This window comes from Empidonax traillii, unplaced genomic scaffold (assembly GCF_003031625.1).
Source record: "Empidonax traillii isolate 1590-97213 ecotype Southwest subspecies unplaced genomic scaffold, ASM303162v1 scaffold15:size5535645, whole genome shotgun sequence".
Taxonomy (NCBI): domain Eukaryota; kingdom Metazoa; phylum Chordata; class Aves; order Passeriformes; family Tyrannidae; genus Empidonax; species Empidonax traillii.
In genome coordinates, this window is record NW_020955208.1 from 4582461 (window position 1) to 4606733 (window position 24273).

A 24273-nucleotide genomic window follows, 5' to 3' on the forward strand; every position below is an offset into this window, starting at 1 on the left:
ACCTGCTGCTTCTACAATTAAAACACAGCGCTGCCCATTTATTGGCCAAATAATCCTTGTAATCTTCACTCTGCTTCAAACCTACACAGTGATTCCAGACTGCACAAAGATCAATGTAGTTTGATGTACTTTTAAAGCATTAAAAGGATTTCTTCTTTACACTTGCCCAGGATTGCCTAACCCAAGTGATGCAGCTGACACAAGCTCTCTGGCCACACCCAGTGACTTCATTTCTCTTTATTTTGCAGTTTCAGGGGTTTAGATACAACAACCACAATCCCAGCACTGCACAAATCACACGTTCAGGACTGAATCACATGCACCCAAAACACATCACAGGAAAGATTTCCAAAAGCCACACACAAACAGAGGGATGAAACCTGGAGCACAATGAGCTCAAACTACCCCAAAGTAGCTGCATTTTTGTCCAGAATTTTGTGCTTTTTCTTAATTAGAGCTATTACACTTTGAGACAGAACAGAACAAAATTACAAAAGCACTTACTAGTGTCATGATCCAGCACATTACAGGTACTCCACTCTGGTTCCTGACATCAGGAAGTCCTCTCACTCAGAGAAATTCACAGGCCAAAGGTAAAGCCATAAAACTTTCCAGGATTTTCACCTTAAATTTCTCTCCACATCCACTTAATTTAAAAATTTTTCCTCCCTTCAAAGAATGAAGCAACAAAAAGTTTGTACAATAATTCTTAACAGGATGTCTTTGCCATTTTTAATTCACAGTTATGTTTTATTGATCAACCTTCTTTTTTTTAAAAGTTATACTTCGTGGTATTTGAATCTGAAACCAGAATAACTATCCCCACACACGCACCTATCTATCACAAAATTTAAAAAATAAATTAACAGCAAATGCAGAGAGAAAATCTCATAATATTGGCACTAATACCTATAAAGACTCATATTTTGGCTCCTAGTATTTTTATCTCTCTGACACAGTGCTATTCCAAGTCTCAGAAGTCAGGTTTTGCCTCTAACTAAGCATGGAGCAGCCAATTCCTCCTTTCCTTCGTCCTGCAACAAATCCACCAGCAGGGAGTTGATGAGAGTGGATCAGACCTGGAGAGGTAAAATTGCAGGACACAGGGGAAAGGCTGCAGGACAGTCAGCTCTTGGGATTCTAGAAACAGAACATTAGGGACGAGAAGGTGCCAAACACAGCAGCAACCCCAGCACCCTGAAAGCTCTTACTGGTGATGGGGGAGAAGTTTGGAGGCAGGGGGAGCCCCTAGAAGGGCTCTCACTCCTTCATCCAGCATCTGTCAGACAAACATGCTTTGCTTTTCTGCTCCACCGTACAGGAAAACTGAGGCCCACATCTTTAGGACAGCAATGATGATTCTCAAAATACCTGGGGATTGATTTTTTTTTTTTTTGGCTTCACGTTAAAAAAAAAAAAGTATAATCTTACTTTATAAAAGATTTTCCCCCATTTTCTTTTAGACCCGGTCCCTCTTAATTGGTTTTTGTGCTTCCCACTGTTCTTGACCAAAAATCTCTGCAGTAGAGGAATTTATAATTAAAAATGCAACATTCTCTGTGGAAATAACATTTGGAACACCACACAATTATTTTTCTTCAGTGTAACTCACATTCACACAAGGTGCACTTACAACCATTTTTTTTTTTTTTCAGATTTTTAAATTATTGGATGAGGAAATACATAATATTAACACTCCAGCACATTAAACAAACGTACCAGTTTCCTACAACAGAGACTTCTGCCTTTGGACTACATGATAACCCACCAGCACAAATGAAAAGGTGACATTTAGTCAGGAAGGGAGAAGGACATTCCTCAGGGTGAAGTGCTCACTAGCACGAGCAGTTCTGCTGCGAAGGAGGTGGGTTGTCTGTGAGTCTCATGCTCCTTCCTGAAGTGCCCCTGGAATTGTCTGATTCTACACTCTCCGACATCTTTTCACAGATTATATCCACGAGACGCTCAAACACCTGCCTCACATTGATGTTTTCCTTGGCACTGGCTTCAAAATAGTCAAAACCTGTGGAAAAAGGGAGCAGAGAGTATCAATAGAGGCTGCTGCTGCTCCTGCTGGTTTTTAAAATGCCATTTTTTTTCAGAATTCACCTTAAGGAAACAAGCTATTAGATAACTCTTAAGCTCAGTTGATTCCCACGATCTCGAAATAATGAGCAGAAATTCTTCTAAAATTTAGCAAGCATCAGTGAGATGCTTTCTGATAGTCATGAAAGGGATAAATGGATCCTTACTATCACCCTGGCAAGCACATCTGCAGATGATACAGATCTGAATAAACCCAGGATAAAGGAGTGGAATTCTCCCCCTTTCCTCAGTGCAGGTCCCCTGGGCTGCAGCTGGTGACACGTCACCCCCAGCAAGGTGTGAGGAACCTTTCTAGTCTCCACACACACCTGCCCAGGGCCAGGCTGGCTCTCCCAACCCCTGCTGCAATCTGGCAAGAGCAGAGGCCAGAACGAGGAGGAAGATTTTGGTTTCATTCCTTCTGCTGACCAAATTCTGCTCTCAGGAGTGAAATGCTCGGTGACTTTGGTCTTGTTCCTTCCTGTTCTTTGTCTGTTTGGATGGAAAGCTCCTCAGGGTGATGGATCCTTGCATAGCACAGAGCACCATCCTGACAGGAGGTCCAGCACCACCGAACTACACCCAACTTTATTTCCAATGTCCAGCCACCGGCTCCTCACTGCAGTGATGAGCACAGATCCTCAAACACTGACCCTTTCTGATTAAAAAAAAAACAAGCCAGCAAGGCTGGAGTTATGCCAAGACAGCTCTTCCTGCTGCTTCCCACTGGCACCCAGTTCTCTGGGAGAACCAGCCTCCCACAGACAGCCCAAAGCCTGTCCCAGCAGCAGGAATGCACTGAACTGGGAAGCATTTCCTTATCTTTCCAACTCCAGGGGCCTCAAGGGCCAACCAGTGCTCACAGTGGCTGTTGCTGCTGTTCCACCAGGTTATTAAACTGCCAGCAGCAGGAGCTGAGGCACCAGGGAGAGTTGCTTTTGCAATGAGCTGCGTTCTGTTGTGCTGCATTTTGGGGATGTTCCACACTGCATCAATGTCCTTTGATTCTGCCACAAACAAAGGAAAAGATCATTTGTCTTAACTGATTAGTCTGCCACTGCCTGTAGGCTGAGTCACCTCGATGTGTGATAAGTTGGTATCCACCCCATCCAAACCCTCTTTAAAATTCATGGGACAACCAGTGAAGTGATGGTGGAGCTGTTTGCTTCCTAATTAAACAGGGATGGCTTTCCTGCACAGTGTTCTGTCTGCCCCTCTTGCTGTCTTTGATAGTGAATAAAAATGTATATAAAAAGCACAGAAAACCAGAGAACTGCACTTGGATATTAGTCAGTCCAACACTGACATCTCTTTTGGTTCAGTTCATGCTCAGGCCAATAGCAATTTCTTAATCTAATTAGGGAATTATTTCAATGATGGCAATGTCACTATGTGAATTTGGATCAACATGCTGAAGGATAACCTTTATGTGAATCATTATGATGAACTGTAGCAGTTTCAGCAGTCAATTAAAGAGATCCCCCCCACCTAACACACAAAATAATTTCAGATAACGCTGCACACATTAACGTAGTTACTATAAGGAAAAACTGACTGATAACATCAGATCTATTTCTCAGCCCTTTTTAAAAGTGTCTGGTATTTGGGGAGGCTACAGAAGAGCAGGGCTGGGACAGCACTTCCCAAAGGATTAACATTTTGGGTTGCTCTGCACTGGGGTTGTTTGTCCAGGGTGAGCTGGACAGACACAAGGACAGGTCAGGGGCAGAACTGGGGATTCTTCAGCAAAACAGTTTCCTACTGATGGATTCAGTTGCTATGGTAACTGTGTGTGTGTGTATGTGTGTTTTGAAGTGTCCCATACATAAAGGATTCAGATTCTAGATGCCAAGTTTGTAATCAAACAAACAGATGAATTTGGGGGGGAGAAAATAAACATTAGATGTCCAAATTGGAGTGGGAGTTCAAATAAAACCTCTATTTGGTGTTACATTGTTCTGGACAAATATTCAACTACTAACAGTGTAATTATTCCTGCAAAATATGTGGACACACCTGTAAGCCAGGAACCAAGTTTATTCACATTGATCATTTCAAAAGCAAATTAAATTCTGATGGGCAAAAAAAAGGAGCCCATAACTGATTTTGTAAACTAACCATGTCTCTGTTTGCTTTGCTAGTCCTACATGTAAAGATGTATTATTACAATAACAATAGTGATGGGTTTAGTTTGATATTTGCTCATTATTTGTTTATGATGGCAGTGCCTCAAGGCTCAAGTCATATGCAGAATTCACACTCCAAAGTTCTAAACCTGTAGGATTTTGCAGACATGCCTTTTTTTTTTTTTTTTTCCACATGAAACATGAAAAAATAACCTGATTGCTCTTAACCCTTTGGAACAGTGACCATCTTTTTGTTTAAATTTAAATTAATTTTTAAACAGGATTTACTTGCTATTTTGAATTCTTTAACGGAAGATGACAGTATAGTTAAATCTTAACACAGAGCCCTGATTCCATATTAAATATATCATAGATGCTGTACTAGATAATGAAAAATGATAAATAAATGATAAACTATTATAAGCTTATTTTGCTGTTCATTCTAAAATTTTCATTGCAATCCCAATTTCCTCTCAATGGAGCTGCTTTGCTTTTTCTATCCCACATCAATAACATAATATCATTTCCTTATCTGGATAAAAAAGCTTAGTACTTTTTCAAATATGTTTTACTCAGTTCTACAATTCTCATGTATAAACTACACTTCTTTTTGTTGTTTCATTAAAAGAAGAAATTCTTCAACAAAAATCAATGTTTGCATTGATTTGCAATGAGTACATGGGACTTGGAGACCTGGAGACAGAATTGTGTTTATGAAAACCTTTTCTCTTTTCATTCTGCTGAGCTAATAAAAGCTTTTGTGTTCAGACAAACTTTATCTTCCTCCCATCCTCAGACATCACCTTTCCAGATGCAGCAACACTCCAAGTATTCTACCAAGCACATCTTGGCCTACCGAGCATGAAGCAAGTAAAATATGGATCTGGAATATATTCCCCTTCTTAGCTGTGAGACCATTATTAAAGTATTACTGCTGGGGGCACTTTTTATTGTGCAAACTAAAAGGAGCACAGTATAAAGTAGCAGAAGGGAAAAAGAGGTAGAAAGGAAAGCTTTCCACTCACCCAGCTGATCCGCCAGGTGTTTCCCCTTCTCCACAGGAACAATCCTGTCATCCTCCATGTCACATTTGTTTCCAACCAGGATCACTTGTGCATTGTCCCAGGAGTAAGTCTTGATTTGGGTGGCCCTGCAGCAGGTCAGAAAAGATTGTTACATTCCATCAGCTGTGCCAAAATGATCATACGTTAAATCTGAAAACAAGTACCATTAATGACAACATCACCACCTCAAAGACAAGTGACCTGGCTTACACATAAAGTGAGGATGCAGACTCTGTAGCCCACAGAACCATTCTGGTTTAATCCTCCTTAATTTGGTGTGTCAATAAAGTTTCTTGTTAAGACTTTGCAAGTGCTACAAAGGTCATGCGATTCAGATAAAAAGATGAACTGAAGAATTTTTGAAGTCTAGGGACAAAAAAGCTTATTTTCCTTCAGCTGTCATCTGTCAGAGGAATGGCAATCAATTATAGCTCTTCAGGATAATTGTGCCATAGAGAGAGCCATACAATAGATGCACACTTCATGCTGGATTTACAACTTCTTATAAAAGAACAACAATAATTTAGAGCAGACAACAAAAGATGCTCGTTTGCTGCAGCACATTTGCTGTGGAGTTTTAGGAACACCATAAGTACAGGTGGAAGGATCAAGTCATCTTTGCTTGGACAGGAAAAGGGGCTCATGGAGGCTGAAAATTTCATAGAAGTGTTGCTAAAGAGAAGCAGATTTTCTTCCTGTTTATCCTGAGGGCCAGTCCTCTCCTGCCATCCTCGCTGAGGTGCCCCAGAGCCAGCAGCAGAACAGTGTTAGCTTGGTGGTGTTCACTTTTATGCATTTTTTCAGACCAGCACAACCTATTTTATCTTCCCCAAGCCAGCTCTATCTTTTAAGACTCCCTCCTTCCCAAAGGTAATTAGGCTGCTCTGCCAGAAGCAATACACTCCTTCCCACCTCCAGCCCTCCTCCAGTCCCTAACTCACCTTGCACTCCTTGTCCCTATTAGCCACCACTCCAGGCTGGACACTGCACTTTCAGGCAAACCTGCCATTTCCCAGGAGGGCCAGATTTTTACTTCTATTTAAGTTTGCTTGAACTCCCTTAACAGTAAAGCACTTGACTCCTTCTCCTCTGAATTAGCAGGAGCCTCCAGCTCTGATCTACCAATGACAATTTTTAATTAGTTTGAGTTGCTTCCTTGCCTCTTCCATGGAAAGAAGCCAGTGGTGTTACTTCATGGATAACTATGGAAAAGGGGGTCATTTCACTGTGCAACTTGCCTTGAAGAAGGAGCAGCCTGTTTGGATTGCACTGGAATCACAGAAGGGGGTGACTGCAGAAATGAGCCAAAAGCCCAGGAAGATGAAATCTCTGCAGTCTCCCTCCATAAGCAATAGAGAGAAATAGAGCCTTCAATTTAAAACACCTATAAACAGGCTCTTCTTCTGACTCCCAGTTCCACTTCTGGATTCATTTCAGCCCCTGGTACTGGATGGGGACACATTGCCAAATCTCAAGTATTTAAATAGAATTACTCATGAAAAAAAAGCAAAGAGCATGAAGGATCCCCCTAGAAACACATCCTTGTTTTGTACAAGCTAGTAAGAAACCTCTTACAGAACACCAACATTTATTAGGAATAAAGATCAACCAAAAAAATTTATGAAGTTATGAAGAACATAAGAAAAGGTACCATGAAGCCCATAGCAAAAAATGGCAGCAAATTTCCAGAAAGACAAATAACAAAATAAAGAGGCTTGTCCAATTGAGATGTTTCAACACCTCTGGTCCAATATACGCACTGGGAGAAAGGTATTTCTGTGACACAATAAAAATGCTGCGCCTTGTTTGTGCTGAATTCCCCAAATTAACAATAAAACACGTTTTTTGTGCTTCTCACTTAGAAGAAAAAGTCTCAGGTTCACAGTTACAACAGGAGGCATCAACAACCCAATTTAGAGATCAGCTTTAAAGACAGATAAAGCTGATGATTTGTGAACCCAGCTGTCACTTAGATATAAGTTAAATTTTACCAATTTTTATTTTCCGTCTATGAAATTGTCTAGATTGTCCAAAGCAGAGCTTCCATAATATTTTCTATTTACTTTCCATTTTCAAATACTGAATATATTCTAGTTCCAGTACAGTTTCAAATGAGGTAGAAACCACTGATTTATCTACACACAAAACTATCAACCCAATGTCAAATAACAGCTAACAAAGGAGACTGCTAAAAAAAATTCTAGAAACTGAGCTGAAAACCATGAAAGCTAATTTAACCCTTTCACTCACCCTTACAGGAAACACATATTCAAACAAAATAATTACTTATTTTCAAATATCAGGTAAACCCCATCTTTGCATTTGCCCATTTATGCTTTTTCTTGTAAAATGATCTGACTGAACTCTTGCCACACTGCAATAAGGAAAATCACTCAGGCTTAATATTTAAGGCTTCTCATACATGTTTTACTTTTTCCAGTGATCAGGAGAACAAGTCATGTTCCAGGTATTCCCAAATGCATTAAATTTTGTTTCTTTCTCAGCAGCTTTAAGAAAATCATCATTAATTGGGGTGATTGATGTGAATGAAGGAAAGACTCCACATTCATTTACTGCCTGGAAAGCTTGTCTAAATACCTGATATACAGCCACAAGCCTCTCATTCAGGAGAAAGGGTGACTTCACCTGGTTTAGGAGAACTATGAGTGACACAAAGCAAACCAGGATCCTCTTTAGGACATCTACCCATAAGAGGGGTGAGGTAAAACGATCTCCCAAGGAAGAAATCATATGGCAGACTGGAGGAGATATTCTCATTTCCCTTGGGGGTAGGTGAGGCCCGATCAGGAGGCTTTTAAAACAGTTGTGTACTACTGAACCAAAGACAAAGGCTCTGAGCTAAAGGAGCCAAGTAGGAGACACCTTAATCTTCTTTCCATGGAGAGTACAGTTCCTGACTGAAGACCAGATCCAGCATTGTGGGGAATAAAACCCACCAAAAATCCTACCTATTTGCTACCCCTGGAAAATGACAGAGGCTGATGTAGCAGCACCAGCCACAGACAAAAGCTTTTGTTTCCATTTCTTCTGCCTTCGGAAGTTTCGAAAGCGATTTTGCAGGCTGGGAAAAACCGTCTCGCAGCTGCGTGGCCACTAGAGGACTCTGCTGGCCCAGCATTGTGGGCTTTGCTACAGCCCTCATCTCTTCTCCAGTGCACCAGCTTCAGGAAGGCAAGAAATGGGCCGATTTTATCCCCCCCACTACATCATTTGTGCTCAGAATCTCAAAACTGGTTAGAAAGATCCCTGACACACAGAGTAAAAATACACTGCTGGTTCACCTCTGTCCTTTGGCTGACAAGGTGCTCCTAGCAAAGATATTCCTGCAGCTCCCGTGGCAAAGTCAAATTGACAAAACTGACCTTTCCCAGCTCTTACTCTTGCATCAGTGCCTTTGATGGAGCAGACCTTAGACCACTTCCAATACAAAGCTTCAGGTTAAACTTCACCTGTACAAACTTCAAAATAGTAGTAGGTCCAAGATTGAGATCTGGTATTTTTTTGGCTAAGATATAAGTATAAAACTTACTAGAGCGGAACCAACATTCGGATGGATAGACGAGCTGTATAGTCATATATACCTTGTTTCACCAGGGAATCAAGCTGAAAACATTTATAGTTTAGTGAAAGATAGACCAAGCTCTCATGCCTGCACTCCTATGGAAAATATCCCCATGCACACACTTGCAGAAGAAGCTTCATCTGAGCTCGGTGGAGGGTGTGCCACATAGAGGAAAGTGGTTTTGGCAAATCCTTTGGGTTTGTGTTTCTACCAAGGACAAAATTTATTCCTCTATCACCAGCTGCTGAAGGATAGCTTGGGATGCTGCTGCAGTTCACCTTCTGCAGCCTGGTGTCAGGGTACTGAGATGGGGTGAAAGTGGAGACTACATCTTTAGTCCTGATGATCAAGACCAAGTGCTTCAGTGGACAGCGAGAACAAAACCTGGGCAGCCCAGAGGAAAGCCAAATTATTAGAAACAACCAACCATGTTGTTGCAGCTTTTGAGTTACAGCCTGGATTAGAGGGTACGGAATAAGTGATCAGCAGACAGCCAGGCTGAGCTGGATGCTCAGAGCCAGCGCCACAGCCAGCACGTCACGTTCTCCCCAACAGGTCAGCCAGATCATTGCAAATCCATCAGACTTGGGAGATGCCATTAACACCGCACCGCCTTTCTTTGCACCCTGACCACTTATCTGCAGTACACAGAGACCAGGTTACAAGCAGAAATGATTGAGGGGACTCACAGGGCTACAGCTTCTGAGGATAAACACAACCTCTCCCCAGATCCCTGAGATTTGAAGTGAACAACCACTGTTAACCTGAATTGTTTTAGCGGCGTAGCCAGAAACCTCATAAGCCCAAATAATGCATTAAAGGATTAATTTCTTCACAATAAATTTAAAGTTTTAAAGGCAACAAGTTCTTTACTATGCTAAAGTATTTGAATTGTAATGTTTTTATTAAAGTGAAGCTGCAGAACTTTTTTTAAGGAAAGTTTATGAATCAAATTACTTATCCCAGAGTTTAGATGAAGAGGAAGGCATACGGTGATGCAAAGCACTACTGAGGGTGGGATGTCTCATGTTCTCAACAAACAACTGGGAGGAGAGAACTGACCAAAACCCAAACAAACCCAACAAAACCAGTGTTTCATACCAGTCCTGCACTGCATTGAAGGAGTCTTCACTGGTGATGTCATACATGAGCACAAAGCCCATGGCTCCTCGGTAGTAGGCTGTAGTGATGGTCCTGTATCTTTCTTGTCCAGCTGTGTCCTGGAACAAAAAGGAATATTTAGGCTGTAAGATTTCAGTTCTCAAAAGCAGGAGTTGTAATTAGGTCCTATATCTAAACTAAGGCAACCGCTTTTTGTTATTACACATTTTAAAATTCTCATTTGCTCCGAACTGAAATGAACTCCACTTACATTTTAGCATTAATTAGGCTTGTGCACCAACCATGATTTGTTAAATGCATTTTGACACATGTACTATTAAAAAAAAATACCAAAGATGTCAACTCTTTAATTGCTCTTCTCTGCCTCTGCCTCAATGCAATAATAAAATGTTGCCAGAGTTCACTGAAAGCTGACACTTCAAAGCAGAGGCAAAAGAAAACAGTGCAGACTGTACCAGGCAAAAGACATTTACGTGTTGCAATTCAGTGTCACGGTCAGGAAAATGTCCTTGAGAGAGATGCTGGGGGTGACTCAGTTCTTCCCTCAGATCAGAGACAATGATTAAAGACCTGATGCAATGAACTTTACCACACAAAGCGAATTAAATGTGGAATATCCCAATCGCAATGTCTGAGGCGCACATATTAATTTTAGAGTTACTAATCCTCTTCTGCTGGTTCAGCTTAATTCTCTTTACCCACAGAGCCCTGCAGAGAACCTCTACCTGTGTTTGTCATTTCTGTGTTCGTCATTTCTGTGTTCAGCCTGGCAGCACAAAGGTGAAAGTCTGGCATATACAACAGAAGAATTCTGAAGGACTCGTGACAGCTAGAAAACATGTCAACCACCATCTGTTGGATGCCAATAGCATTTATTCTTCACATTTTGCCTGCTTTTAAACTGAGGGATTTTTCTACTTCAAATCAGGAGCTCTGCAGCCAACCCATTCCCTCTGGAAAAAGGAGAGAAGTTGTGTGCTGATCATATCTCTCATTCAGGAGATATCTATCAATTGAACAAATACATTTCATCCATTTTTTGGCAAGTGGCAGCTCTGTGAGCAGCTGCAGGGAGGCAAGAGGTCTTACCTTCAAAGCATGTGCTCAGTATGAGGTGTCGACTGCTAGTTACTGTGCTGGTTTAGCAGTTCTGAAATGAGCAGTCCTTTAGTCCCCCAAAACCTACATGAGAAAGCATCTGCTGCCACTGGTTTAAAATGTGATTAAAGTTCTCTTCTCTGGAGAAAAAGGCCCTAAAGGACTTATTAACCTTGTAACTACTTGGAAGAGTAAAATAAATCCATGCAGAGCACTGTTGCAGGAGTACAGAGATCAGACACAACACATCACCACAACCCCAGGAGATAGTGGGGGGAAACTAGTCAGCTTTAAAATCATCTTGCCCATCATTCCCAGACATGCAGCTTTGTTTTTTCCTACACACAAGAGGCAGTGTTGGCCCTTCCACAACACACACCAGCTCGTCTGGGATCGCCTGCTGTTCTGCACCAGAATATCACAGAGCCTCTCTGTAGGAAGAAAGCTCTTGTAAATAAACTCCTGACAGCTTGCTTAAAAGGCTCAGCCTACTGCACTACTGGGAGACTTTCCACAGCTGTAACACACTGTGCATTTCCAAGTGGAGAGGCTGTGCAGCATGGATCTTGCCATTTCTCCACCAATTCTCAGGAAAAAAAGAAGGGATTTTTTTTCCTTTAAACTTGTGCATTTATTTCAAGAGGGGGTAGTCCACTGGTGGATCGTGATGAAGCATCATACACTGCCTGACAAAGTGTTTTCCTCTTCCCTCCTGACAAGAGGTACCAGAATGAGGCGGACTCCACCTTGCAGCCTGAGTGACCTTTTCCTCTCCTGCCAGTGATAAATTCACCATAGAGCACTCTCGTAGTCCCTGACAGCACATCCTGACTTGGCTGCTGAACAGCTAAACCAGCCAAGACAACCAGATCCTAACCATACTTCTTCAAGCAGGAAGGTCTCAGCAGCAATAGTATTGTTCTTTTATTCAGAGAGACACAATAGTTGCTTTATTTTTAGCCTGATTTCATAAAGACATGAGGCTTATTAAATCATCAGTGGCCACACATGCACTTTTGATCAAATTTAACCGAGGGGAAATGCTCTCAGATGTCCCTTACACATGTCACAAAAAATAGCTGGTAAGGTGAAGAGAGACCTTAAGCATACCCTAGCTGGGAAGAAAGTTGAAGTGCAATGATCCTTTTCCAACCCCAGCAAGAGAGAGGCTCTCTTTGTGCCTCATTAGGAGAAAGCCCTAAATCAATATTAATAACTTCTGTAACCAACAAAACCAAACAAATCCATAGGAAGTCTGGCTTCTTCACTTCTCATGCTCCCAGCGTTGTTGTTGTTTTACACCAGCATTCCCAGGTCCTTCTCCCTCCCAAATCTCACCTCGTATTTTCTCCTCTGTGTTTAACTAGTGCTCATCCTGGCTTAGGGCATGAGGCTGTGACTGGACAGTAAGCAACTGCAAGACACGTTGTCTGGTTACATGCGGAATAATTCAGAAAGAAATTAAATTTGACAATGGCTCAGAGCAAGGACTTAGCTCTGGGGACGTATGTCCAGGCTGTCCTGGGAAGCAGCCCCAAGGGATGCTGAAGGTGACTTCCAAAACCTGTCCTGATACCATCTCAGTGCCTCAGCTCAGTGAGGAATTGGACTCATCTGTGATAAAGGCAAATTATTGTCTGAAAGCTCTGGAATTTAGCAAATTTGGTTTGCTGATTGCAGTATTCTGCCTGTGCCCACCCTGTGTGGGGGGCAGAGCCCCAATTTATACATCAGTGAGAGATGGGGCTGGAGGAGGTACAGAACCCCAAAGGGCTGCGTGCATTTACATAGTCATAACCCGTTCTCTGGTGGACAGAAAGGTAATTTGCATATTCATACACTTGGGTGCCTGCCTTCTCAGGTTATCAAAGAGAGTGTGCTGTGAGGGACAGGCATCCTGTATTTCATGGCATGTAAAGTTTATTGATAACCTCGCCCTGGTAGCCATGTGGTAGAATGCAGAGATGTGATTCATCTCTACGTGAGTCACTGATGCCTTCCTCACTCTGTTTTACTGTACAGGTGCAGACCATGTCATCTCCCCTTACAGGTTTGCAGTTGCATTTCTCCAAATGCATTTGAATTGTTGTTATATCACCCTGAAATTACCTTTTTCCTCGGGTTACATTACCTTTAGACAGCGATAAATTGGCTTAATTTTCTCAACTCACACCACGAGCACCCCCCCGCCACAGATGCCTCGACTGAAATAAAATAAAATAAACTGCAAAATCCGAGCTCACTTTCTTCAGCATTTACAATAATTGTCCTTACCTCAGTTTAAACCCCCACAAACCTTAGCTAATTAGGCATTTCAGGTTTTTTTACGTTCAAGTTGTTTATCCAATGAAGGAGAAAATAACTGACAGAGATTGCTCCCCCCTCCCCGCCGAGTTGTTTGCAAGATTTCCAGGTAGACCACAAACTCATTAGAAGACAAGTAGATGAGGCACAGGCAGGGATCAGCAGAGAGGTGATGTAGCACTAATTAACAGTCTAGCCAAATGCCTGGGAAGAAGAGCCTGAGCTTCAGCATCCAGAAGCCTGCTAGGCTGCCCCTGATGAGCAATCAGAGCTTGGCTGTAACCAAGCACAGAAGGGTCTCTGTGAGGTATACTTACACCAGTGTGCTAACAGCTCTGTTCCTGTGTAGTTTGTGTGTGTGTCTGTCTTTGATACAATTAAAAACACCCACAAGACCATTAGTTGGGAGCTTGAAACAAAAATTTGAAGGTTTTGCATTAATGAGCAATCAAAATTCAGAGCTTATTCAGAGGAGAAAAAGACCTAAATGCATTAGCATTGTGTGCAGATGCCCTCCAGTGACGAGATCCATCACATAAACATTCACAATAGAAGCACAACCAGCTTTTCTTAAATTTACTTGGCTGTCTCAGCAGAAACGGCAAGGTACTTACACAGAAAACATATCTGAGTTTTTAAATTATGACAGACGCCCTTTGCTGCAGGTCTGAAAAATCAGAATCTGTGATTCTGAACCATCCTTCTTCTAGTGAAGATTTCCAGCTACAAGTTCTTTGTTCCAAATAAAATGTCACTGAAACATCTAATCTGTACTGAATTTAATCCCCTTAGCACCATGACTTTTCTAGCAGTGTATGTGACAAATAGCCTCTAAAGAAATAAACCTTTCCTTTTTTTTTAAAGGATTATGGTTTGATTTTCATGAGGTTTGGGGTTTTTTTTAAAGAGGAATAAAACTCAAGAGTAAGAGTTGCTCACTGTCCAACTTGTCAGTAACATTTATGAGATGCATGTACTTAGCACCATCACTTAGAATAGAGAACAGAGGCCACCTCCACTCCAATAACCAGCACCCAGCACAATTTGGGGCTTCATCAGTTGTGGTGAAGGAGCTTCTTCTCCCCTGCTGTTCAGTGTCACACTGTAACACCTACACTATAGGGTTTTGCTCCTTTTTTACCTTGTTTGGAGTTTGGGCAGCCTTGGAGACAGGATAATCCACTTCCCAGCCCCGTAGTTATAGGGGCAACAAGTTGTTAGACATCAAAGTGTCAAGGGAACACCTGACTCCCTGCCAACACAGCTCAGTTCTCAGCAAGACTGGCCACCTCAGCTCCTGTTCTCTACCTGACAGATAATCCCAAAAAGCAAGAAATAGAGGCACATCCTGAAGGCAGAGGGGTGTGCCTGTTTTTCCTCTATCTGGGGCTCAGTAGTACCCGACCCATTTACATCCAACACCGGTTCACTTTCCTTTCTGCACGGATGAGGAAACATCTGTACTCGCACGGCGCTGTGCTGGTGTGTCTGCTGTGAACAGTGAGGGTGCCACTGTGCCATCAGTAACTCCATCCCATCCCACTCTGTTCCCATCTCTCCAGCTGTTCAAGCAGCCCTCTCCACGTATGCCTCGTTCTGCCTTCTCCACCAGACTGAAGTGGCTGCTCAAAGCAGCCTTTCCTTACCTTCCAGAGCTGCTGCAATGTGAGGTGTTAAAATTCCCACGACCTCCAGCAAATCTAGTTGTTTTGGTCACTGTTGCTGATGTCTGCTGGGTGTCCCCATCCCACTGCTCTCCCGTCAGGACATGCATTTCAGACATCTGGGACTGAGCCTGCCTTAGCTGGATGTTTCCCCAGTGCTGAGCACAGGTAGGGTCTGTTTTGCCATCGAAGCTCCCGGGCGTTACGTTCCCACAAACACATCTCCTTTGCAAAAATACATTTTTGAGTGGAAGCCACCAGGAATCAGATAAACAAAAGTCACCTTGAGAAAGAGGGAAAAAAACACAACCCACCCACCAGGTACCACAAGGGAGAGTAACCCTGGACAGACTAGGATGTGTCATTAATAAGAGAATGTTAACACTGAGCTTAGTGTTCCTGCTGGCAGCTAGAAATAGGAACAAACAGGCAAGCAAGATGAGTCACTGGTTAAGACATGGAAAAGATGTGATGTCATGAAAAACCTGTGAAGTTTCAATTGCTGCCAGGAGCAAAATAACACCTGGTTCCTTCAGAACTCAGCTCTGATTAAAATGCTCCAGTTCAACAGATCACATTAAGCATGGCTTTTTTTTTTTCTTTCCCTCTTGTTATTGAGTTCTCCAATTGCCCAAAAGTCACTAGAACCTTCTCAGACATATTTAGCTACCTGGAGAGCCAGTTTCATTTAAGCAATATGCAGGAAAGCATTTCTGATGTGAAAACCCCTGTCTTTTTTGACAAAAGCCTCTGTCCTTGCAAAGTGCTTTTTAAACATTCCCCCATTATGGCTATTTTCACTTCTACTCTTTAGAAGCAGTAAAACCAGCAGCCTTGGATAACTTCAGTACTACCAGTTGCAGAAACTTCACTTTTCCTAATCCTATTTTACTTACCCTGTACAGAAGGTTCTACCTCCCTGTTTTCTCTAACATTCCCACACTAACTGCTCCCACCAGAGAGAGAGAAATTTTTTTTAAAGAGACTTTTAATACATGCAGAGCCTACAAGATCTCACCAGCATCTGGTCAGCCATCAGAGGCCTCGGTCATGCCCAGCACACACACTTTTGAGGTTGTTCCCTGTAACTCAGTGGCTGAGTGTCCCTTCGGGTGAGGCCCTGCACTTGCCTTTGCAAGTACTTTTGTAAATAAAACTGATGGACAAGGAGGAAAGGTTACATAGATTGACCTAACCTACCTTTGAAATCTGGTGGTAGGGAAGCACCAGCTCTTTTTACTTTTCTCAGCAACTCCACGCCGTGTAAAAGAGAAGGTGAATCACTGAAAATGCACCAGGCTGCGTTTGCTCAGCAGAATGCAATTCCCACACTGGAATCGGGCCAAGGTACTGTGATTGACACTACTGCTTGTGACCTGCTAAGGCGTTAAAAATATGATTTCCATTTTCCCAGGTGCCTTGAGATTGCAGGGAAGATTAGCAGCAGTTGCCCTTCTCGATCTGTCAGAAGGTAAGGAGGACTGGAAAAGGGCTGCTTGCTTATAAACATTATCTACTCTTCTCATCTTTTTGTAGGTTGAGTTTTTCTGTCAGAGTATTTAAAAGCCAGTGCCTGCAAAGGTGAAATCACATTAAGAGGTACACACACAAAGATTAAGTACATCGTGCGTATTTCTGAAATTCTGAGTCGTGAAAAGTATTATTTTTCATGACTTGGAATTAATATGAGATTGATCTTATATTTTTGATTCTTCCTGATCCAGTTACCTTGATAGAAAAATAAAGAAATTGCAGTAATGTAAATATGTAGCATCCACACCACACACCTACTTCAACTTCCATTTCTTTACTGCAAATAAACAGCAAACAAAGTTCAAGAGGTATATGATGCATTTGAAAGCCCATCCACTGTGGGCAAAAGTGATAAAACCATCAGTGACATGCTAAAAGAAACCCTAAAACATTTAAGAAAATGTTAAGAGGCTGAGATCCTAGAATAAGGAGCTTTCTGGGCACTGAATGCATTATTATCACAGAATATATTGCTGCTTTGGCCAGATCTTTTTAGTTGTATATCCTTTAATTCTGTTAATCAGAACTGTAAGAACAGCTGTACAACACACAGATGCCTGAGCACTGTCAGGCACTATAAGCATTATTAATTAGCTGCTGCTGAGAAGCAGATAAATTAATCACAGCCAGAACACTTCAGAAGCAGCACCAGGCTCCTGTGAAAGCACCACCGTGGACATCCTAAATGGTCCTGCAGGGCAGTGGATTGAGGTGCTCTGGTGCAGCTCCCACAGAGTGAGCACTCTGCTCACCTGAGAGATGCACAGCAGGAAGGGAAATCTCAGTACATCACGAATCAGCTGCCAAAAGAACAAGTGCACAATCTGTGAGGAGGAAGTTAAGTGATGTGCGGTACAAATCTGCCTGAATTCGGTAGCCTGGTTCTTTGATCTGGAAAGGAGCACCGGCAGGCAAAGGGAACCAGCATCGCGGTGCTCCCGGCCTGCCTCCCGCTCCAAGGCACGCAGGCAAAAGGGAGCGAATCCCCGCGCTGAGAGCAGCCGAACAAGACTCAGACAGACGTCCTGGAGCCTGTTCCTGGGTGATCAAATGTCATGGTAACCAGCGCGAGAGCCAGGCAGCGACACGGGCTGTTCGCAGAGCCAGCTCTGCTCAAGGATGGGCAGCGCGGCGGCTCCCGGCGATGGTACCCGGTGATGGTGCCTGGTGATGGTACCACCCCCTGATGGTACCCAGACCGGTCCCCGGCTCTGGGCAAGACCTTCACTTAAACTCATTTACAAAGCAAATATTTCGGCTTTTACAAAAATCAATGACTTTGTTACTGCAAGATCTGCTGGAACTCCTAATTGTAAAAAAAACCTTGGTGCTCTACTAGGAACATCCCTCCTAGGGCTGGTTCTTATCAAGGGAAGATTTCAGCTGATCTAGTTGTGGATTAGGGCTAAATCCGAGCCTCATACTTCACAGGAAACCCCTAGAGATATTATGTCAAGGGGGTCAATTCTAAGACAAAGTGCTCAGAAATTCTGAGAAGCTGTTTATGATATCTTTGAGATCAAAATACCAAACTAAATTACAACCATGAGGCAAGAATGTGTACTTTAAATTGCAGGGTAGCAGCAAGACAAAAATAAAATAACCGTGCTTAATTTATATTAAGAACAACATGCCAATAAAAGTAAAATATAATATTCTTTTAAGGTCTTTAAAATCTCAATGTGTAATTTTTCAAGATTTGGTGGAAGCGAAGAGTTGATCAAGCGATTTTCAATTTACTACCTCCCAAATTAGAAAAAAAAACTCACTGCTGAATTCAGGTGAGCATTAGACAAAAATATAAAGACACTGAAGATTCTAGAAGTCAAGAAGGTACAATGAAAGCTAAAAGACAACAAAACCCAAGAACAACTTGAACCTCATAAATCAGAAGGTAAATAAAAAGGGAATGAAAAAAGTACTCACTTCAGTGGAGTTTGAAATACATTTTCTAAATGCTGAGATTTGCAATAACAGATTCCTCTATCTCATAGGTTTTTATTTGACAGAAATGTGCACATACTTTGAAAAGCAATTTAATAAATAGATCTGATACACTGGTGACATGAAGGGGGGGTTGTTTAAATTCACAAAAAACATGTTAAAAAAAATCAAATGGAATTTGAAACTCTCCAAGTAAACCCACATCTCTACTGAGAATATAAAGGAAGACTTTCAGCTGAAGAACAGCTATTTTGGAGGAGTTCTAAGCATCTTAAAATACAGGCTTTGTCAGCCACAAGAGTACCCACATGGCGATGCTCAGTAATGGCATAAGACAAAGAAAATAATTTCCTACCATTTCCCATAGTGTTTTCTATTATAACCACACAGACCAGATGTTAAACTCGAAATTTCATTGAGCAGCAGCTGCAGAGGCCTCCTGAGGAAGCTCAGAAAGCAGTTCTGGGGTGCCCTCAGGGCTGACATGGTTACAGCCAATGCCTTTCAAGGTGTGAGCTCCTTTTCCACACTGTTTTAGGTTCACCCACCTCTGTGGTGATGTCTCCTCCTTTCCATTTGGAAAGAGAGTGATAAGCAAATGCTCCTTGACATATGTGTCAGATGTTTTGCTGTTTGGTATTTTTACAGTTTTATTTTTACTAATCATTTCAGCACCACACCACCTCCCTGCTCTGTCTAGGCCACCAACTGCCTCTGGCCAGTGGACACATCCAGGGCCTGAGTGGCTCAAATCTCTCTGATGAAAAACACATCTTCATATCTACCTTTTTTAGGAAGACAGAAGAAAATCACAGCAGATTTTCCAGTTGAAGAAAATGTGTTGCTTTCATTCTAAAAAAGCAAGTGTGCTGCTGCACACCTCCAGGGTCACCTGGCCCCTGCCATTCACCACCCAGTGGGACTTTGGTCAGGCTCCCAAGCACAGCCTACTGCTTGTACTTACAGTTCAGCCCAACTATGGGGAGATGCCACTTGGTGATTGAACTCTGATATATAAAATAAATCCTGATTTGTAAGGTCCTGCCTGCATCCAGTGACCTCAGTGAAGAATCCTGCATAGGCAGAGGTCCTGACTCCTCTCAAATCAGAGTGAATTTTCAGATAAGAGGAAAAGAAGACATGGCATTTTTCCACGTGGTCTGTTTCTCAAAACACAAACTTCAGCCCAAGGAAAGAGGGCTGTAAAAAGAGCTGTTAATGACAACCCCAAACTGTCTTATTTAAAGCTAATTAAAATCCTTTGTGCAATAGGGACAGCACGAGATCATATTTGTAACAGAACACTAAACGTGTGTGATGCTGTACAGATCAACAAAGATATGGGTGGCATCAGTCTTCATTATATTCTAGCAATTTTATATTAATATAGCTTCATAAAGTAGGGAAACTGCATAGCGTCACCCAAAGCAAGCAAAGGTGTATCAACAAATCTGCAATTGAAGCAATCACAGTATCAGGCACAATCCAAGCACGAGTTCATGCATTATGCTACTTCCCAAATCACTCAGGCCCTCTGCCAGCAGTAAATTGCCAACAGGCTCTCTGGACCACCGGCTCAGTTCAGCAAAGGGCCATTCTACACTCCAGTAATGTTGCACTTCTACAGACACTTCCCAGCTTAGCAGTGAATTTGTCGTGTTACGCTGGGGAAAACACATACTGAAATATTTATCAAACGAAAGCAGTTTCCTTAGCAAGAACAAACCTCTGGGCAGCCTGAGCTCCCCTGCTCTCACGTGTATCTATGTGATTTGTCTGGAGAAGGTGTAACAAGCTGATGTTTTGAAGAATACAAGTTATTTACTGTGACAGAGACAAGAAGAAGGCTCTTAACTTTTTTCTCCGTCCCAGCCCAGTACAAACCACATCTCTTGACTGAAAGGGTGGAAAAGCAAACTCTGGAACAAAGCACAAGGTATAAACGAGTGAAATTAGATCTGCCAATGAGCTAAAGACGTTTTCACAAAAGAGGGTATGACTTCAGCAACAGCATAACTGCTTCAAAACATTGTGAAACTGCAATTAAATGAACCGTGCTTTCTGCCTGCTGCTATTTTGCCTTACTCCAACATCAAAGAATTACAACTCAGCCCAATTTCGGAAGCTGTAGAGCAGCAGGGGAAGCTCTGGTGTCGGCTGTTTGCAGCTTACCCTGATGCTTTATTCCAGGATCCAGGCAGTGACAGAATGATTTCTGCTCTTGCAGGGAACAGTTCCTGTTTCACTGCTATACTCATACCACAAACACCATTCTCAGAAGAATGGAGTCCAGAGAAAAAAATGTACCCCCATTTAAAGCATTAATAAAATTAATACAAAGAACTGAAAGGAAAAAAAAAACCTCCTCTCTTCACATGGCACCCAGATCTACTTTCTCCATCCAGTGTCCCAAAGGGAAGTAATTTACCTTTACCAAAGGTTTTCTTTTCTATCTTCTGAGCCAGTTTAAAAATTATGAAAGCAACAATAATATCCAAATCTGTTTATATGTGTTCTTTTGCTAGTTCTTCACATGGAGCCTGAAGGGAAAGCTGAAGACTTCATCCCTGTCATCCCAGGAAAGCTCCCATAAATCTCAGACAACCTTAGCCAGGCCCTCTTAGCAGGCCATGTGGTAACACCAGAGCTCATCTCCTGCCAACTCCTGCAGCTGAGAGCAGGGAATCCTGAGATCTAATCCTCAACGAGGAGGTTTTGCCACAGTTAAACAGTGCTTTGTGCCAGCCTTCCTTATGCTTAGTGGCTAAAGATTTCCTAGTTCGTTATCCTCATAAAGTGGGGCATAAATAAATATGCTGCAAACTTCATCCACGGTATGTGCTCTTCCTGGAGTCAAACAGTCAGTCAACAATTATTAGATGATATAAAGAATAAACTCTCTGTTCTAGTCTCAAAGTGTCCTTCCACATCACTAATGGTATCATATCAAATCAGCCCTGCATTCATTAGGAGTTACATCAACAGACAGCAAATGTTATATAAAAACCCTCAGATAAGAACAGGCAACATTCTGGTGTACGTTTACTTCCTTTTAATTAGTGAACAGACTAGCTGCAGCCTAGCTCTTGAAATGAGATATAAACATAAATGACCTCCACATGTGCCCCATCTTTCAAACCAGCTTATAGACAGGAGCTGCAGGAACCACCTCTCACCCACACTTGCTTCAGTGATACATCCACTGGTCTGCTCTTCTGAACTGGAAGAGGCTTTTTTATGTGAAAAGAAATAAAACAGCAGGTATTAAAGGTGCATCTGGTAAACAAAGAGGTTCATCTCTGTGCCCATGAAAGAAAATGGGAGGGATGATACCAGAAATAGACCTGATGGTGAGGTGAGACACCCCCCTAAAAAGGGACAAACTGAAATAAACCAAAAAAACCACCAGAAAAGATGGGCTGGCTTATCATAAACCACTGGAAAGGCAAGATGACGGGTTAAGCAACGATCATCCCAGGACGTTACAAGGCTTGTTTCAGAAAAGGCAGAACAAGCAGCTTCTTTGGGCAGGGTCAGTTCTCTTCAGCTCTGACAGAGATCAGCAGGACCAGGTCTTCAGGAAGTCTTTCCTTCAAGCTTGAATGACTCTCTGATTCTGCAATTCCCACAGAACATTAGAAACTACAGATGATAAAGTGATATTATCCTTGTCATAGTCAAAAGAACTCTTGTTGATCTCAGTGGGTCTAGGACTTGTGCCCATTTCACTAATTAAATTTTTAATAGAGAAGGAAAACTCTTCAATCAGTTATTTTATTTGGTAATCATAGACTTCTGCTGGTGGGTTGGGGTTCTTTTTGTTGCTGGGGTTTTTGTTTGGTTGATTTTTACACCTTTGCATAGAGCTCCTTCTGTCATTTCCAGGGGTTTGGCCAAACTCAGCACCCACAGAGTTGTGAAGAAACCTGGTAAAACTTAACACATTCAAAGTAAAAGATGCATTTGGTTCATGCTCTGTTTGCATCCAAGAGACTCAGGTCAGGATTTGACATATGCCTCTAACATGCAGCATCATCCTCCTCTTGAAGCTTTTCCATTTTGTGACCATAATCTGAATGTTTGACAAGTTCATAGCACGGTAATGCAGATTTTAGTGCATGGAATGCACTAAGAATTATAACCACTCTCTAGAGGGGTTACTGAAAAGCCATTTTTCAGACATCATTCTCAGATTTCAGGAGCAATGAATAGAAATGCAATTAATGAAATTCTCTAATAAACCAGAAAATCACAGGCTTTGCATCCTGTCTCAGACTGTGCTTAGGTCAGAATACTCAGGTGTTAATAGGATTGTTAAAACAAAGAAAATTAACAAGAGAAGGAAAAAAATCAACTAGGCACTATTGAAATGCTTGTAATTAGCATCTTTGTTTTACTGAAGGGATTGCAAAGCTTCAATAGCAATATATAGAGCATCAGAGAGTTTTCAAACACACCGTTATAATAAAAGGGAAGAGAGGAAATTCAGAAAGAATGTGCTATATTAACTTGATATTGCCAAGGTAAACAGTTTTACAATCTTGTAAAGGAGATTAAGATCACAAGTTACCAGGGTACCATTGTTCCTTCCAGCTTCCCGTTTTCAACAAAATTAAATACTTTAAAGGCAACACGGGGCTGTGCTTTCCCCACCGCCAGCTCATTCATCCTGTTCTGTGGGAAGCTGCAATAACCAGCACAGGGTTTTTCAGAATTTCTTTGTTCACGGGAGTCTCCAGCTTGTTATTCATAACTCACTATAGTTACAATTTGAAAGTCAAATAATTTCTGGACGCACTTTCTCGATGTAACTTCAGACAAAACAACTGATCCAGATTTTGCTCTCGGGCACGCTGCTGTAGAAGCTGGAGCTTCCTGGGTTCATCTGATCTCAGCTGAGATTAGCAGCTGAGCTTCCATTTCTTCACTTGCTCAACAGCAGCAAAGCCCTGCCGATTGCAGAGCATGCTCCTGTCACTCCAGATGGACAGTGCCAGAGGGGGAGCTCGGAAAATGAGAAGAGAAAGCGTTTCACGGGGTATTAAAGCAAGGGAGACAAGGGTACACTGCCAGGGCCTTTTAGGAGACCTGCTGAGTCTTTGTGAGAACAACTCTCTCTTCACTGACCTTTTACTGGCAAGTATTTTTCTCCCAACTACACAAACACCTTTCTGCCTCCATTGATTACTTCTGGCTACTTCCAATGCCCTTGATCTACTTCTATCCCAAACTGGCCTTGCAGATAAGACCTGAATTTTTGGGGCGTGTGAGAGACATAACTATAGGCATGAGTATGATAAAGTCATCCAGGACTAGTCTGTGTTTTTCCTAAGGAATGAAAAGTTGCTATATAAAAAAAAAAAAAAAAAAAAAAAAAAAAAAAAAAAAAAAAAAAAAAAAAAAAAAAAAAAAAAAAAAAAAAAAAAAAAAAAAAAAAAAAAAAAAAAAAAAAAAAAAAAAGCACACCAGTTTAGAGATAGCTATTCATTCATACTGAAATACAGACTGGAGGTAGCTATTCATTTATACTGAACTACAGACTGGAGGTAGCTATTCATTTACATTGAAATACAAGTTGTTTTGGCCACAGAGAATTAGGTTTCACAGTGTATTAAGGCTACACTTCATTTGCCTTTACTTCACTTACCCACCTGAATGAATACAGGTGTTAGCTCACAAGCTACACCTTCCAAATATCACACACAAACTGCCTCATGGACACATCAAGGCTGCTAAATCCAGCAGGAGAT

At 41.9% G+C, this 24273-nt stretch overlaps 1 protein-coding gene across 3 annotated transcripts in view; it reads right to left on the reverse strand.

Annotated features, from left to right (window-relative positions):
• Positions 1-1285: 1285 nt before the first annotated feature.
• RAB3B (RAB3B, member RAS oncogene family) overlaps positions 1286-24273 on the reverse strand; it is a 51515-nt gene continuing 28527 nt past the window's right edge. For all 3 annotated transcript variants that reach the window (XM_027894340.1, XM_027894332.1, XM_027894348.1), the window contains 3 exons: positions 9960-10078; positions 5237-5361; positions 1286-2023 (listed from right to left, as the gene is read on the reverse strand). In XM_027894340.1, coding sequence (XP_027750141.1) covers positions 1836-2023; positions 5237-5361; positions 9960-10078 — 432 coding nt within the window. In that variant the 3' untranslated portion in view covers positions 1286-1835. The remainder of the gene's footprint in view (positions 2024-5236; positions 5362-9959; positions 10079-24273) is intronic.